The sequence below is a fragment of the Acanthochromis polyacanthus genome, chromosome 17 (genome assembly GCF_021347895.1).
Source record: "Acanthochromis polyacanthus isolate Apoly-LR-REF ecotype Palm Island chromosome 17, KAUST_Apoly_ChrSc, whole genome shotgun sequence".
NCBI classification, from domain to species: domain Eukaryota; kingdom Metazoa; phylum Chordata; class Actinopteri; family Pomacentridae; genus Acanthochromis; species Acanthochromis polyacanthus.
This window is the reverse complement of record NC_067129.1, coordinates 24273899-24291311: the sequence shown is the minus strand read 5'-3', so window position 1 is coordinate 24291311 and position 17413 is coordinate 24273899. Positions and strand designations below refer to the sequence as shown.

At 39.6% G+C, this 17413-nt stretch overlaps 2 protein-coding genes across 2 annotated transcripts in view; one reads left to right on the top strand and one right to left on the bottom strand.

Annotated features, from left to right (window-relative positions):
* ncor1 (nuclear receptor corepressor 1) overlaps positions 1 to 318 on the bottom strand; it is a 58297-nt gene extending 57979 nt beyond the window's left edge. The window contains 1 exon segment of the mRNA XM_022199337.2: positions 171 to 318. The gene's annotated coding sequence lies outside the window, so the exon portion shown is untranslated.
* Positions 319 to 845: 527 nt separating this feature from the next.
* pigl (phosphatidylinositol glycan anchor biosynthesis, class L) lies at positions 846 to 16182 on the top strand. The gene is made up of 7 exons (XM_022199330.2): positions 846 to 1143; positions 2292 to 2391; positions 9849 to 9939; positions 11044 to 11111; positions 12130 to 12161; positions 14334 to 14467; positions 15689 to 16182. The coding sequence occupies exons 1-7, from the start codon at positions 867 to 869 to the stop codon at positions 15815 to 15817; spliced, it is 831 nt and encodes a 276-aa protein (XP_022055022.1). The 5' UTR covers positions 846 to 866; the 3' UTR covers positions 15818 to 16182.
* The last annotated feature ends 1231 nt before the right edge of the window (positions 16183 to 17413 follow it).

The following is a 17413-nucleotide window of genomic DNA, read 5'->3' as shown; positions in this document are numbered from 1 at the left end:
TTAAGATGTTGTTGTTGTTGTCGCTAGCTGGCTAACTTAGCCTGTATTTCACCTTTGAATTCTCAACCACGTCGCCATCTTGCAAGGCAGATTTTCAGCGTAGACTGGAGCGCTTAAATAGCGTGCTAATTAAACATACTACTGTGCACATTTTAGCTATTTGTACTCACCGCATATTTAGAAAATACACCGATAGGAGAGGGATGTATCCCCGGGTAGAAATATGTAGCAATTGTTGATTGTAAATCCGCGGGTTATGGGTTGTGGACGACTGGGCAGACTGAAGGCTGCGCCGCATTTGTCGGTCGATGTCCTGGCAGGGTAAAATAATTTGTCCCCACTCGTGTGACAGCCAAGAGTGCTTGTGTCCCTAAACAAATTTTTGTGTACAAAAAACTAGAAACTAAAGATGTACAAAGTATGAGGCCCGTCCAATTACCATTTTGTTAAATACCGTGACAGAATCGTTTAGGATTTTTATACACCTGCAAGGATAATGCGGTGTTACTGCTAAATATTCCCCTCAAACACGGTGATGCTCCTGGCGTTTGTAATTTTCATTTCTTAAAAACACACATTTTGCTCAGTTTATACAACTCTAGTCTACATTTTGGTTGTCTTCTTTGTCCTGTTATGCCAGAGAATTTTTTTTATTTTTTTTGTATTCATTTCCCTGTTCTTCCGATAAATCGACTGAATTGAGACGCAACAGCGACTCTAAATGAGCGAAAACATTTTTGTTTTGTTGGACTTATTTATAATAATTTTTGCATTCTTTAAAAAGATGAAACGTTACAAATTGCAGACAGACTTTTTTAACAGCTGGAACCATTTGCACTTTAGACTTGTTTTTACACGGATTGTTTATGGTGGCGGTCAAAATAATGAGTCTTTACCTGGTTGTCTTCATCTTTTTATGCTACTTAGCTTTGATAAAGTGCATTTTCTATCGACATGGAAGAACTTTGAGGAAGTCGCTGAAACTTGTTTTGAACGTTTCATCGAGCAGAGACACAGACGGAGCTGATATCAGAGCTCTGCTTGTTACTGCACATCCAGATGATGAATGTATGTTCTTCGCGCCAACGATTATACGACTCGTGGAGTTAAATGCCTCCGTTCATTTGCTGTGTTTGTCTGAAGGTACGGTGGCAGCACAATTTTGTTTGCAGAAATCCAAAAAACGACGTTATCATTGTATGGAAAATGTAATAGTAATCATGTCACTGCTGCTAACTAACTTTAGCTAATTCTAACGACACGTTTAAGCCTGTTTATGGTCAGAAAGGAGTTAGCTAAACATAAAATACGGCCTTTAAACAAACGTTGAAATATTCACCCATCAGCAAAACTACATATATAGTTTATGTGATTGCTTTGTTTAAGCAAGTTATTATTTTTTTAGAAATAAAAAAAATGTATTGTTGCTGTCCTATGACTCCTTTTTGCAATTTAAATTTAAAACTACGTGATGTCCACATAGCAAATTATGTGAATAGGCACTCAGAAAGCTGTTTGCTGGAATTTTACTGGTCATATTCAGTGTACTAAAGTGTTAAAAATATATAATTCTATTTTTTCTGACAGATAATGACATATATTTTTAAGTCATGCATTTTAGTTTGACCACATGAGATTCCATTAAAAGTTTGGCTGTCACACAAGAAGGACAACATGAATTTTCAAAACTACTGATATGACAGTTTACCTCTGGGTCAGATATAATACATAACTTACATCCCACATTGGAGCCTTTGCTAGTTGCTGCAACGATTAATCGATTAGTTGTCAACTATTGCATTAATCGTCAACTATTTTGATAATTGAATAGTTGGTTTTAATATTTTTTAAATCTATATTCTGTAACTCTAGTAAACCTATAATTTTGAATATTTTGTGGCTTGTTTTCTCCTGTATCACAGTGAACTAAAGACCTTTGGCTGGACAAAACAAGATGTTCGAGAACATCATCTCGGACTTTGGGAAATGCTGTTTGACATTTTTCACCATTTTTCTGTCATTTTATAGGCCAAACAACTAATTGATTAACCAAGAAAATCATCAATTAACAGTAGAAGTAATTGTTAGTTGCAGCCCTACTCTACTGTCAAGTGTTATAGGAGTTAAGAAGGCCAATATTTTTACTTTTTTCATTGGAATGTTGAAGGATTTCAAAAGGCCAAGAGTTGTTTAAACAATGTTAAAACACCTTTATTACACAGCTTAAAAAACAGTCTTTTCCAGTTCCATCATCTGCCGAGGAAATAATTTGTCCTCTGAATATCATGCAGGAAACTACTACAATCAAGGAGCTGAGCGTAGACAAGAACTTCTTAACAGCTGTGCCGTGTTGGGGATACCAGCCTCCAGAGTCACCATAGTAGACCATAAGTAAGCATCTACACCAAACATACAACATATAAAAAGTTGTTTTTCTGTTGTGTGCCTTTAACCCTGAAAACCCTGACATTGTGTCAGCCAGTGAGGATTTATGCTGCTGAATATTTGTGTGTTAAACATGTTAATATTGATGGTAATTGTTAGTTCCAAAATACACCACAGACAACATATCCACGTGCTGCTTTCAGTTCAAGAGTCAGGTCTCAGCATGTATGCTTGTTGGAGCCCATCCATGCCCCCAACCACCCATCACCCAGTGTTTATCAGAACAAATAGAGTTGACCACAAATCACACCCATCCGTTCTCACTGCAACGGTTGTGATCTAGCCTTGTCTGATGTATGACGTATGGCCTCTGTGTCACAGAGGTAATAAACGAGTTGCCCCAGGAGGCGGTGGTAGCTCTGCCCTGTGGGACACAAATTCAGACAGGCATTATTCAACATGTTTATCCTGCAATCTATTTAAAGTATACATTTGTATATTCATCTCCATCTCTAAAATGTATTGTACAGCAAGTTTAAAAGTTAGAATTAAAGTTAAATTAAAGTGTTGCATATGCTACAAATTAGTTAACAAAAACAAAATTTTCCTTAGTGAAAGGGTGACATTTGATTTTGGCTTTAATGTTTGCACTGAGTTGTTTGTCTGCCCTGAGTGACCAATCTGTGAAGCAGACACAGAGGATCAGTTAAAGTCCGTGGAAAGCTGGGCACATGTGGTTGACTATATCCTAATTTAACTTCTTTTTGGGAGGTTGTTGATTGTTTTACATTATTTTCCTCTTCACTCCAAAATTATATTTATGTTTTGCTGCTACCTGAATCCAGTCCATTATGTATCAGTACAGTGTAGCTCAGAGTTGCTGAGGACGTGCCTTAGATTTGCATCGTTTTTGGGGGGGTAACGTTCCGGTTTCACACCAAAGTGACAGTTCAGCTTTTAATAATGTTTGTTGCATACAGGAAAAATGTTGTGTGTCACTCTGTGTAAGCACCAATTTTTTTTGTGGAAATTAGTAGGAAAACATAGTTGCACATTCAGTCTTTGTTGCAAGAACATAACAATTCAAAGAAGACTCGGCTGTTTTTCATCTCAAATACAATAGAGGCAAATACGTCATAAGGTTTTTCCCCTCAAATGATGTTCTTGTGTCTCTGGCTATTGGCACGGTCAAGTTACAGAAAAAGTCCTGGTAAAAGCGATATTTTTTCCTTTTTTTTTTTCTTTTTTCTGTGGATCCACCCCACAGCTTCCCCTGAAAATGTTTTGAGTTTCTAAGAACTTTGGGACTGCCTACATGTGAGTCTCTACATGTTGGCTCGCCAGGAGAGCTGTATGAACTCTGGCACTAACCTGGAACTCACAGTAATAAGCTGGCAGCCTGCCCAGGTTGTCTGCCCTGGAGAACATTGCTTGTGTGTGCGTGTGTGTGTGCACTTTTCTGAACACACATCCAGTCTTTACAGTTTTATCATCTTGTGCACACAGAATATAGCTGAACTTTGATCTTAGTGCTGTCTGCACTTCTTCTGAACTGGAGTGTAGCCCATTTTCCTTTTCTGTGTATTCAGTTGTTTGCCCAAAACACACACCTAATCAGCACTTCCAGAGCACAAGCCCCACTCACTCAAAACCAAGCTCTCTCTCTCATGCTCTCTCCCTCGGTTTCACCCCTCCTCCTCTTGTTCATGTCTGCTGAAGCCAACTGCCAAGGACTGTGGGATACATTTTGGCAACGCTCTAAGCACTGCTAATGTAGGTCATTCCAAACTGTTTTTCTCTTTGTGTGTCTGTACATGGCTAGCCACACTTTGGCTTTGCTCTTAACCTTCCCTGTTCAAATATGTGCAGATGTCCTTCCAGTTCTTGACCTCTCCCTGTTTTTGTTATTCACCAATTTATTGTGCACAAATAAAGAAGTGTGACATTTATTCCAGTTTTAATGTTTAAAACTTGAACACACCACGTCCAAACAGTAATTCATGGTAAAGACAGTCATGTTTTAAGTTCAGTTAACACAAAAGACTTCTAACCATCTAGCCACCCTTTAACTTTTGGAATCGAAACCAAATCAGTTTGATTTTAGCAATAGCACACAGTTTCCAGTGTGTTAGGCTGAAACAAATCCAGACTAATGCTGTACTGTGGTAAAGTTACCTACATGAAAGTCACAGTGTTCAGCTTTTGTCAAAACTGTTTTTCAGCAGAGTCGATTTATCTTCATGATCGTCTGGATGTGTTAGAGCTGAGCTGTATTGTACTCAGGTGTCATCCTAATAATTAGTATATCTGTATTTATACATATAACATTAGAGAAATGCGCAGATCAGCTACAACATTGAAACCACTGAAAGGTAAAGTGAATGAAATTGATCATTGCATACAATGCAATCTTCTGCTTGGAAATTTCAGATCCTGGCGTTCACATGAATGTTACATGGATATGTACCACTCACCTAAACTTTGTAGATCAACCAAGCTCGCTTCCAGTAGTAGCCTCCCACTGCAGGATAATGTGTCCTGTCACACCTGAAAAGCTGCTCAGGAATGGTTTGAGAAACATAACAAAGAGCCCTAGATGTTGACCTGGCCTCCAAACCCCACATACCTCAATCTGATCTAGTTTGCTTTACTTTAGTGTTTAAATGTTTAAACATTGTCCTACTAGCACTTCAGGTCAGTTCAGAGACAGACATATTTATTTTTACTCCATTACATTTATTTGAAAACTTTAGTTACTTTGCAGAGTTAGTTAGATTATTTAAAATATAATTACAAAGTAAATTATGATGTAAAGTTATAAACATAAACTTTGTTGACCCCTGAGGGGAACTTTACAAGTTAGAAAGCAGATAAACTACAGAAATGAGATATCTACCTTTATCAGTTTCAGTGTTAGTGATGAACACATAAATACATCAGTAATTACATTATATCACATGAATAACAGTTTTCAGTATGAGTACTTTTACTTTTGGCACTTTAAATGCATTTTAGTGTTTATACTTTTCTATGTTGCTTAAGTAAAAAATATTTTAATACTGTGGTATTACTACTTAAGTACAAGGTCTGAGTACTTCTTCTGTGCTACCTCTGTAAGCTTCAGTTGTTTGGGGAAAAGTCTTTTATGCAGAATCACAGACACTAAAAGGCTTCATGTTTGGTTTTCCTACAAACTCAGGTTGAGTTTAGAAAGAATAAGGACACCAACTATTGAAGGTGAGTTTAGCTCATATAAAGTACTGATCTCAAGCCGAATCTCGGTGTTTAGGAGGCTATCAATGAAGCCATCAACGATAATGTTGAGCCTTTAACAAGCCCAGTTCGAGTGGAAATGAGCACCTGGGCTTAAGAGCTGAGATTTATTATGTGATACTATCAAAGCACCAAACCTACAGATCCTCAGTTTTTGAGATCAAAATATTTGCTTTGAGCTCAGCTGCAAGGTTACTGTTCTTTGTAAAGCTAGCACTACCCAGGACATGAGCTGTATCGTTAACATTCTGCCTTGATGTTGTTTTACTATGTTGTCTAGATGAATAGTAATATGTTCCCTGCAGTGTGTCTGTGTATTATCAGCTCATTCATCAGTGTGGTGTGACACACTGTCTCCACTGGACTTGAATTGTGCAACATAAGTCACAGAATAGCACAGGGGGCTTATGTTTCATGATGACAGATCTGGGTGAGACTTAGTTACTCACAACTATAGCCTACATCTCTAAGATGACAGGGATAACATACGAATTCTGCTTTAAAATAGGATTTTCCCTGTAATGCTGACTGAATAGGACAGCTGTGTTGACAGTATCTGGGGCCCCAGTGCATGTTGGGGCCTTTGTGATCAAGCTTGATCTGAGCACGCTCTGCTGCCTCTCCACTTGCTCTGGCTTGACCCCTGTCTGCTCCGTGGACTCGATTAGAGCTGCTCACTGCACAAATCCAACCAGTGCACTACTTCATTATATTATCCATCAGAATGATCTGAAGCCTCGTACTGCTCTCGCCCCACTCATTTCTTTGTGACTTCAATAAATGTACTGCTCAGCTAAGATGCTCACAAATCTTCCCTCAGAAGTGAATCACGAACTGCAATCTTTTGTTTTTGATTGAATTAGTGTAATTCTCTTTGGGGACACAAACACAGAGCTCAGCACAAGTTTCTGGAAAGGAAAACAGTATTCGCTGCTGTAACACCCAATCAGCAGACACGGTTTAAGTATACATTGATCAGTGGTAAAAATAGCCCTAACTGATTTAGACGCACATGGCAGGTTAGCTGTGGTGATGTGTTCCAGCCCTGCCACTGACCTCTGGCTGTGCTTTTATTCTAGATACATTTGTCATCACCACACACTGGCATCTGCATAACCAAACTGTTGTTTTTTTATCTAGCCAGCAAACAAACTACAATTTTGTCACATTAGATTGCTGTTTTTCTGCACAACTTGCTTTCAAAACAACTCTATTAGCATTATTTCCACAATTAACAGCATTATTCCAGAGTTGTTTTCATGATAGTTCATTACCTCAACATGAGTAAATACTGGCAAAACCTGCAGCCATAAAGCATCAGTAAATCACCATGAAACATCTGTCAGTTGGTGTTGTTACTAAAGTTGTAGCTGCCTTATTACACTGGGATATTGTGGGCACACTGTCAGCATGTAGTGGCATCTCAGCCATTCCCAGCAGGACATATAATCTGACTGTGTGGACAGAAGTCTGGCAGTTTCACAGGCCTGTGGTCCATGTGACCAGACTAAACAAGCCCTCTCTGACACACACACACACACACACACACACACACACACACACACACACACACACACACACACACACACACACACACACACACACACACACACACACACACACACACACACACACACACAGAGAGAGAGAGAGAGAGAATCCTTTTACTGGGCTAAAGTTCAACAATTGCATACAGATGCCTGCAAGCAATTAGACATCCACATGCAAAGCTACAAAGGGGAGCTGGGGAGGTTACTTTAGGACATTTTGCACTGTTGCCATGGCGAGGCTGACACTCAGCCTGCATCCTGCTTGAGAAAGGTCAGGTGTCTTATATCTTTTGTTCATTTTTCTTTTTTTTCCACCCTCCCTGCAGCCTTGTTCTTAGCTACGGTTGTCAAGCTGCAGGGCAAAATGTCTAAAATAATAAATGAATAAATGCAACAGTGGAAAAAATGTAAGGTTTGTGCTATTACTGTGCTAATTATCATGTACTTTGGCCAAATGCTCACATAATCCACTACCTGTTTTTTTTTTCTTTCAGCCTAAAACAGGCAAACATGAATATATAAGGTCTGTGTTTTATTAACTTTTAAAGCAAATTTTTAACATTACATTGGATAAATTTCAATTTCGCAGCTCCACCTTTGTGCAGAACACACACACACACACACACACACACACACACACACTTACACCCAACCCTTATTATATGTAGGTCACGGGTATCAAAGTGTCAAAGCAGCGCATTCATGAGATGATAGACCGTTTTAAACTATCTCTGAACCCTGACCCTCCTAACGGTGACATAGTCGGCTCCCCACTAACCCCACCCTCCAAAGCCTGACCCTTACATCCCTGGCAGCCAATAGATTTGTGTTCTAATCCATCACTTCCCTCTACTAGCTCAACTGTCCTGGCTCATTGTTAGCAGTGAAGGGGAGGGAAGCAACTGCTGACACACTGCCACACCTACCCCCACTTTAAGCACCCATATGTATGTAGAGCTGCAACAGTCAACCTGTGGACTACTTCCTCCGCTATTTGTTCAGTCTTTAAAACCTTAAAAAGCAGCAAAACCTTCTCATCTTAAATTCAAAAGGTGACATTAACACGTTTCACCTTTTTTATACTACAACCAGACCCAAAATTTGGAGAATCTCCAATGTGGAGAAGTCAGAAGCATCAAATGTTCTGTGAAATGTCATTTGGTGTCATTGGTGGGCTACACATTGTCTTGACAAAAATCATCCAAATTACACCTTTTATCACAGGCATAATCTGGAGCAGGAAGAATCAAAGAATTATCTGCCTTGTGATGAGCCTCTAATGTGTCATATGCAGAAAAATAACCAAAATATAAGATTAAGATTGTGATATTTCATTGTTTCGTTCGAGCAATTGACTCACCTGTGACCAACGTTAGACTGAGTTACTACAGAGCAAAAAGGAGACAGCAGGAGAGACTTGGAGGAAAATAAAGCTTACTTGATCAATAAAAGAAATGTAGCATGGTTCAGAAATGGTGTACAGAGAAGCAAGTTGTCAGCTGGTCGGTGGAAGATACATTTAGCATGATGAAATATGGTGAAACAGTTGATGTGCAAAGTAGTGTGAGAAAGTATGAAGAAGCTGTAAAAAATAAATAAATACAAATGTGCCCAGTCAAACAGCCGATCTATAGAATGTGGAGCGCCTGTTCCGTTTTCTAAAATTGGCAACACGTGCTTTCTTATGGAAATATTGTATCTGTTGATTCTCGTTTTTCTTTTTCTTATTGTTATTATTATTGTGGTAAAAAAATCGACTTTTGTTTTTTGCTTTTTTTGTGACATTTTTGAGTTATTTTTATTTGTAGCTAAAGGTGCAGTTCTGTGCGGACGGTGAAAAATGACTCCACAGTGAATAAATATGTGCGACGAGCAAACAAAGGCCAGAAAACTGACTGGGGTTCAGAGGGGTAAAGATGTCTTGAATGATTAATCAGTTGTCAGTAATTGCATGATTAATAGCTCTACATTCACCCATGTGCCAGCTCAGGTTCACAACAACACATCAAGTCATTGATCTCTTCCCTCATTTTTAGGTTTCTTTTGAAGGTTAGAACTTTGTCTTGCAGTGATGTCAGTTTTCTTTGTTGTTGTTTTTTATCAACATAAAGCAGAAAAAGGCTTACTTATGAGAAAGCTGGTTTCACTTGACTTGAAATGGTGCCCTGAGGATTTTGTGTTTTTTATGGCGTTTGTTGGCCAAATTCATATCTAAGTATGTCTAAGCAGGAATTAAGCCCTTTTCTCCCTTTGCTTTTTGTGGCTGGTTCCTCTTGAGTTTAGGAGGATTTTGAACAACCATAAAAAAGAAATAACTTATTATTTCTGTCAAAAAAAAGGAGTATGTGCATGTTTAGTACGCCAAGAGAGTGAGCTGGCCAAGTGTGATGTTTGATGTGCGCTCTGTGCTGCCTCCAGGCTGTAGTTTTAGATGAACACGATGTTAAAGGCCTCCCAGCCCATCACCCCTGTCCTTCCACAACAGCTCATTTTATAATGTTGCACTGAATCTGTGCAAAAATACGATGCTTGGGACAGGAATAAGGCTTTCAGTGCAGACACAATGCACTACTGTATCACTAGAAACCTGTTGTAATACCAGCTGTATAGATAACCAGAGTCCCTTTCTTTTCCCTCCAGAAAACTTCCAGATGATCCCAAGACAGAATGGAGCATCTCATTGGTCTCCTCTACAATTGTGAAGCACATCCGAGCTCACTCCTTCAACGTGGTATGTTCAACTCTGCCTTCAATTCTTGACTTTCAGAGCTGTGGCTTTTCTGTCGTTTCCTGTCTGGTGTCAGCAAACATTTTCTCAACCATTCTGTGTAAGAACATCATGTATTGTATTGTTTTCTTTTTGCCGTATGTTTTGGCACAACAGTTTCCTAAGTCATTATGCTCGTTTAACTGTGGTCTGTGTAGTACCTCTGTCAGTCGCCTTCTCCATTATTCCAGCCCAGACTGCATTTTGAGCCCCCTTAAAACCAGAGGAAACAGCCTCTGCTGCAGCAGAAAGTTTGGATTAATTCTGTTGTTTACACAGAGATTCTTATCAGGCCCAGTGTAGTTCCCCTCTATTAACTAATGGGAATGTGGCAAATTTAGGATTTTAACCAGCCTATCTACACAAGGGCAAAAATGCAGCAGAAAAAGCAAAACAAATAAAAACAGAACTGTTCTTTATGGTGGGTGATGGAGACACACAGCTTGATTTTTCTGTCCTTCAGCAGCCGTACTCTTTTGTTGTCAAAGACGACAAACAAACACACCGTCTCCTCCCATCCTGTCATGCTCAGAAACAAAAAAGTAGGCTTCAGAATCAAGCAGCAAACATCCTCTCCGATGAAAATAGCCAATGAAAAGCACAACGATGGCAAACCTGGTTCACTTCGCTTAGTAACCTGAAAAATGTTTTTCTGTGCTCTAACACCTTGTTGTTCTTTTGTTTTTCACCTATGAAATGAAGATCACTAGTGGCTTATTATAACTGGTAGTTTGAAACTTAAGCATATGCTCAACTGGAAAGACAAAGTCATGGTAGAATACACCTAAGCGCAGCAAATGCTCAAGTCTTTAGTCAGGCACTTTTTCTTTCCCTTTGACCTGATTTTTTTTCACGTGTTTCCTCTGGTGTGCAAGCGTGCACACAGAAAAAGGCTTTTAAATATCAGTTGTCAGCTGCCAAGCAGCTTCACAGTCAGACACACAAACCCGTACACCAACCCAAGAAATGTCTCTCCCTCCTTTCTTTTGCCAGAGTTTATTTAAATTCACTTTTAGATACCCAGATTCTGGTTTTTCACCCACACAGTGAGACATTTTGTTGTTTCAGGTGCTGACCTTCGATGGGAGAGGAGTGAGTGGCCATGCCAATCACGTAGCCATCCATAAAGCTGTCAGGTACAGGCTGGACTTTAAGGCTTTTCCATTTTATGTCTCTCAAGTTAAAGATGCCACCCTCAGGGATATTATGTGGCTTAAACACAGAAACCAGTCCACTGCACAAAAAAATCTATTGAGGAAAATGCAGAACATTTAGACACACTTCAACATCCATCTCCCCAAATGTTTCCACACAAAGACACACAGCATGTTTTTCAGAATTGTTCTGTTACATAGCTGAGAGGTCATCCAAACAGAGTCCTCAGAGGCACTCGGCTCTGCTCCTAGCGAGCAGCAGTAAATCCTGTCCCTGAAGTGGTCAGGTGGGAGGCCAGCTCTGGTTTGGAGAGGCCAACCATGCAAGTTGCATCAGACTGTTGGTTTTTTTTTGTTTTTTTTTTTTTTTTAAAGTTTTGCAGTGAGAAGTGTACTTTGTGGTCCCCATACTGCGTTTAACTGTCTGCTGAGTCAGTCACGGTCTTTGCCTTCTTATGGCTGTCAGTTGATCTGTGGGCCTCATGTGTTGATAAGATGGAAACTCTCCAAATCACATCTCATGATTCCCATTAGGCAGGAGCCCAGAGGGGCTGTGTACCAGTCTCACTGTGACCTAAATCTCAGTGGTTGGCTGTAGTCAAAATGTTCACAGCTAGAAATGAAAGTCTGGAAGAAAGTTTCACTGTGCTTCTACTGACTTGAGCCGCTGTATTATGATTAGAATATGAAATGATGAATAACTTTGTGGTGACAAAACCTTTATACAACATCACATAAAAACATACAGAATGGTAGATAACAGTAAAAGTAGCTTGACCTTAACACTTTTTACCTAGTGACTTTTTACCTATTTATGCTGCAATCAGTGTAGCCGAAACTCTAATCTTGGTTGCATGTTGGCACACACACGCACACACTGTGATTATTTTGGTTCCAGATGCCAGCACAAACAATGTCAATAAGATGCGCTGTCTCTTCGATGTTTGCATCATGTGACATTTTCAGTTGGTCATACCGTTTTGTTTATTTGCTCTTGTAGGCATATCGCTTCAACTGGACAAGTCCCTGATGGTAGGTCTAACAAAAACTAAACTTTGTTATATGCTTTATATGCTTTCTAGGTCGCATTTGTTGTCACTCTCAAGAAAATTGTCTGTAAAAGTAAAGAATTTTGAGGAACTGGATCTCAATTATTCTGGTGGAAACTCCCCTGCAGTTTATACAAGTACAAGTGGGTAATGCAGTAATTAAGAAACTAAATTACTGCATAATGAAGATAATCTTTAGTTGTATTAGGACACAACTAATACACAACGAATACTACTTGTACTGTAGTAGTATTCTTACTGTGTGGTGTTAGTACTTTTACCTAAGTAAAAGATGTGAATAGTTCTTCCTTTACTGGTTTCCACTATATATGTATGAAGTATCATGAAAAGGACTGCATGTGCTGAACATCATTAAAACCTAGATAGCACTTGTGTAATAATAAACTTCATTCATTTTTCTATAGCATGATTCACACTGGAGAGTCTAAGTGCATTACATATCATAAAAGGACAACAATAAAAGGTTAAAAAGAGACAATAAAGCATTGAAAAGACTTCATTAAATATTATACAAATCCCAATTGTCTGTACAGCTGGGTTTTTAAAAGGTTTTTAAACCGAAGCACTGACTCAGCTGTTCCACAGCTAAAACCGTAAAAGCATGAGCCCCGTTTGTTTTTTGCCCAGAATATGGAACTTCTAAGAGCCTTTTAATGTGAAGGGTCGAGGTGCAGAACAAGGGATTAAGATTTTGGAGATCTAGAGTGAAGCCAGACCAGATTTAAAAGTTATCAGCAGAATCTTGTATTCTGTATCAAACAGGGAGCCACTTTAGTCAGTGTAAATCCAAGATATGATTTTCTTGCCAATCAGGCAAGGCAGATATGACTTGACACTTGAGGGGCACCACCTTGCCTGGCCTTATTTTCGCAATGAGAACCCTGGAAAGTCCTCAGAACACAGGCTCCATGGGGGTGTTTTGTTAATGTACAGCGCCCTCTTCTGTTCACAAGGGTTGCCTGAGTCATGTGTCTCATGTATACATTTTGGTCTGCTGGTGGCAGCATGAAGCCAGTTGGACATAAGAAACACCAGCTGTAATAAAACGCTGCCTTTACATTCTGTACTATGCCAGTCTGTACAGCCGAATTTTTACAATGTATCTCTTTCATTTCTAATTTTCTTTTTTTTCCAGGTATTAAAATCAGTGTATGTTTCCATCTTAACTTTCCAGGCACAATCTGCATTCCTGTCTTCTCATTTCTGCCCAAACAGACTGAACTTGTACTTCTGTTTGCCTCAGGCCTAACGATAAAGATAAGATAAAGATGCTTTATTAATCCCCAGTGGGGAAATTCAGGTGTCCAGCAGCCCACAGTGTGCGACATACGCTCAGAATCATCCATACACAGTAAAAAGATCAATAATAACAAATAAGATTTAAAAAACTGGTTAAAAGCTTCTGATATGCAACAGAAATGTTTTTAACAAAAAGTTACAAGAAAAGTAGGACAGTGAGGATGGGCGGATGTTACAACAAGCTGACTGCCTCACCAGTCTGGCAAACATTAAACGCCACATAGCACACGTCAGCATTAAAGTTTGAGTAGACAGCTTGATAAGAAAGAAGCATGTAGTTAATCATATATGAGCTGTACACTGTTTTTGAATGCCAGGAAGACATTGTCCTCTCAATCCTGAAGCCACAGCAAGCATACACTTTGTTTAGGACAGAATGACCTCAGACTGCACCGCCCTCTTTAGGTTGAACGCTCCTCAAACCAGCGGGGGTGACTTTACTCAAGGTTATTTGTTACCAGGCATGCCAGCTCACCTGTTTGACTGGTCTTACTGCAGGCTCTTGGGGAAGCTGCAGAGAATTAGGCCCGACGTTAAGCCTCTTCGCCTGGCTGTACAAGAAGGTTCCTGTTCACTACTAACAGCTTTAAGGTTCTTGTGCCCCACAAACTGCTGCTGTATGAAATAAATCATTCAGTGCTACATTGTGCTCTGGTATGTTTTTGCACAGCACAGCAGTCCCAGAAACTCAAACTTCACAACTACAACACAAATGCAGAACAAGAAGAACATCTCCAGTGTAGTGCCTGGACAAAGGCCTAGTCAGCTGTCTGCTGGCGTAGTGAACCTTTAACGACATTACCAGCTGACTGGGTCTCTTTGTCTTCACCCCCAGACTGCTGCTTGCTCTCCCTGGTGACTGTTGGCCTCCTTAGGAAGTACATCTCTATCTTGGAGCTTCCCCTCAGCTGGCTGCTGCCCTCATGTCTCTGCTGTATTATAGGCTCACAGGGCTACAGGCGAGCCAAGGTAAGCCACCAATTAAACAGTTTGTTGGCAAGGCATGGCACTGTCTACTTTTAGAGAGCTCACGTGTTTTTGGAGCATTAGAATAAGGTTCTATGCTGAGGAAGCTAGAAGTAAAGTCAGCAGAAACCAGTAGAGTGAAAAGTGAGCAGATAAGGACTAAAATAATCATCTCATTAAGAACACTTTTACAGATCTATCAGATTTTGACCACTGCTTGCTTTTAAAGGTGGAGTCAGTGATTCAAATCCAGAGCACTTTCTATGAAATTGAGCACAGGTTTTCACTGTGTGTCCACTAGCAGTCCATTCTGAATGTTCCCACTGAAAAAATCTGGTGTTCGTACATGGCTCTGTAAATGGGAAACAAAGTGACTCAAATTGATCCACACAACACTGTTCATGCAGGTCCTATACACAGTTGTGCTTGCACACAGGACAAGTGAAGATGGATGGCAAGAGGAAATGTGTTTCCATTTAATTGGCATGTGAATTTGAAGGGAATTTTTGAGATGTCACAAAAAATTCTTGAAAAAGATAAGTAAGGTTTGTTTCCGTGACCTGCTTTAAAGGAAATAAACGAGGTTGTGTAGTGTTCTCAAAAGATAGTCGCAAGTACTGCATTGCACATGGATGCACTAAACAGAGCGGAAGATGCCGGAAACAAAACCAGTTATTTGCAAATACCTAAGAAACTGAAGAAGTTATAGAACAAAACAAAACTCTGTCCATCTACAAGGGAAAAATATAGAGATGTCTAAGGAAATGGTCTTTCATCAGAAAAGCTGTAATTCAGTTTTCATGTCAGCTGGTGTCAGACATGGTTTATGCTGTCCAGAGGCAAAGACAGTGAAAGAAGAAACAGCTCATCAATCATGTTAGTTAGAATTTTACTAAGTCAGAGCTTATTCAAAGCACTCATTTCCAACTTCCCTAAAGTGGATTAACTCTTGAGTTGAAAACCAGGTAGATGGAGCAAATTGTGTCATTTCCATCAACTTTTTTTGTCACGCAATACTTCAAAATGTGACTAAAAGTACATTAGATAAACATGGATAACGAGAGTGAGAGTGATGATAAATCTGGCTGTTGCTCACTCTAAATATGCTGACTGAATAAATATCAACGTTCTTGTCCAGTGCCACAGATTCCACCTTTAACTGAGATTTCAAAATCTCACACTAGTGTTTCTGTAATCTCTTAAACACACCTGTTTGCTTTCCAGGCTGCCATGCTGTGTCATCGCACTCAGCTGCTGTGGTTCCGTTACCTTTACATCACCTTCTCTCGATACATGCTCGTGAACACGTTCCAAATAATTCCACAGGGACCAAAGAACCTGAAGATCTACTAGATGCTTGTCACTTCCTGAAGCACTGATATTTACACTTCAATGTGTCTCACAGCCTATGAGGTGGAAGGGCTGAATATTGTAGCTGTTTACAGATTTCTTTAATACTCTGTTCACTGTAGTAGCCTGAATATTCTCTGAAGCACTTTCCATGAACAAAGCTGACAACCATTTTGAAATGTTTATTAATATTAGTAATTTCTTGTCTTTTTGCTACAGAAGCAACGTCACACCACTACATTAAAACAACACTGGGTTTTTGAGTTGTTCCAAATGGTTACATTGTCCTTCACTGTATTATTTGATAAATCAATGAAAATATTGTTTAATATTTCTGATACAATGTTGATTAAAAAGTTTGAATTTTATATCACAGCCGTGTCATTTTTCCTGTACAGGTTTAGACATGTCTCTGATGGTTTTGTGAGTTTGCATACTTTCCTCCCATTTCTCTCCACAAAACTTCTCCACTGTGATACTGCGAACGGTACCTGGATCCAAACAGTGCGGAGCAACACCTGTGGAGACAGTAGAGCAATAAAGGACAGTCCTTTAATATGCATATATATAAACTGGTCAGTTTTCTCCAGGGCATTTCAGTGACAACCTGGCTTTACTGTTTCAGTCATGCAAAGTATTTTGTTTTAGGGGTGGTTTCTGATACCAACATTATCCAGCATTGGGCACCAATTGTGAACATAACGTTTCTGTTTTCTGCAAATAGTATAAAATCAGGGCATTAAACAGCAGACTGAGTAAGTTAGATTGCAGTGAACACAGCAGGCTTGATTTGGAGTAAACACAGCAGAGTGTTGAAATAAGTTTACAGCACATGAAACCAGGGAGACTATCTTGGTTCATACCGTATCCATCCGGGTTGGAGCGGGGCGAGTAGAAACTTTGAACCCCACAGGTTTTACAGAAGGTGTGCTTAGCAACGTGAGTGTTAAACGTGTACGTGGTCAGATTATCCAACCCCTGAAAAGTAATTAAAAAGAGGTCTAAATTCGCTTTTTCATTTAGAAGATAAATTGCATAAAATGATGTGTTTGAATCTCTGTCTTACCTGTAGGAGGGTGAACTGGCTTTTTGGGATGATGAAATGGTGGTTTTGTTTCTTGGTGCAAACACTGCAACTGGAGAAATCGATGCACATTGATACAAGTGATGCTGTTGAAAATCACTTGAACACAATATGTATTATGGATTACATTACTGCATGTTGATTTTATATTGGATTTATTTGTATTTATGAGCTTATGATTCGAGTCATTGAATTAATCATCCATACTTGCAGTGAAAAACATGGAGGTCTGGGGAACTCAGTACTTCAAATCTTACAGCACCACAGTGGCAGCCACCTGTATGTTTCACGAGCTCCATTCTGTAGGTACAAAATAAAAACATACCATCAGGATGAAAACAGCCTGTCAATCAGATCTGAGATGACAAGTCTTACTTCAGTCATGTCAAGTCAAAGAACAGGAATGTATTTACCCAACTATTGAATAAAGTCCAGACGAAACTGGTGTGACGTGTTCGTTGCGAAACCTATTGACGTGTAACTGGACGTCCCACCCAGAAAGTTCCAGTCATCCT

What these genes read in the sequence shown, in the direction of transcription:
- pigl (XM_022199330.2), top strand. Translation starts at nt 867, where the DNA reads ATGGTGGCGGTCAAAATAATGAGTCTTTACCTGGTTGTCTTCATCTTT. An exon ending in GAGCTCACTCCTTCAACGTG is followed by an intron (nt 9,940 to 11,043) that starts GTATGTTCAACT and finishes TTGTTGTTTCAG; the next exon opens with GTGCTGACCTTCGATGGGAG. An exon ending in GCCATCCATAAAGCTGTCAG is followed by an intron (nt 11,112 to 12,129) that starts GTACAGGCTGGA and finishes TTGCTCTTGTAG; the next exon opens with GCATATCGCTTCAACTGGAC.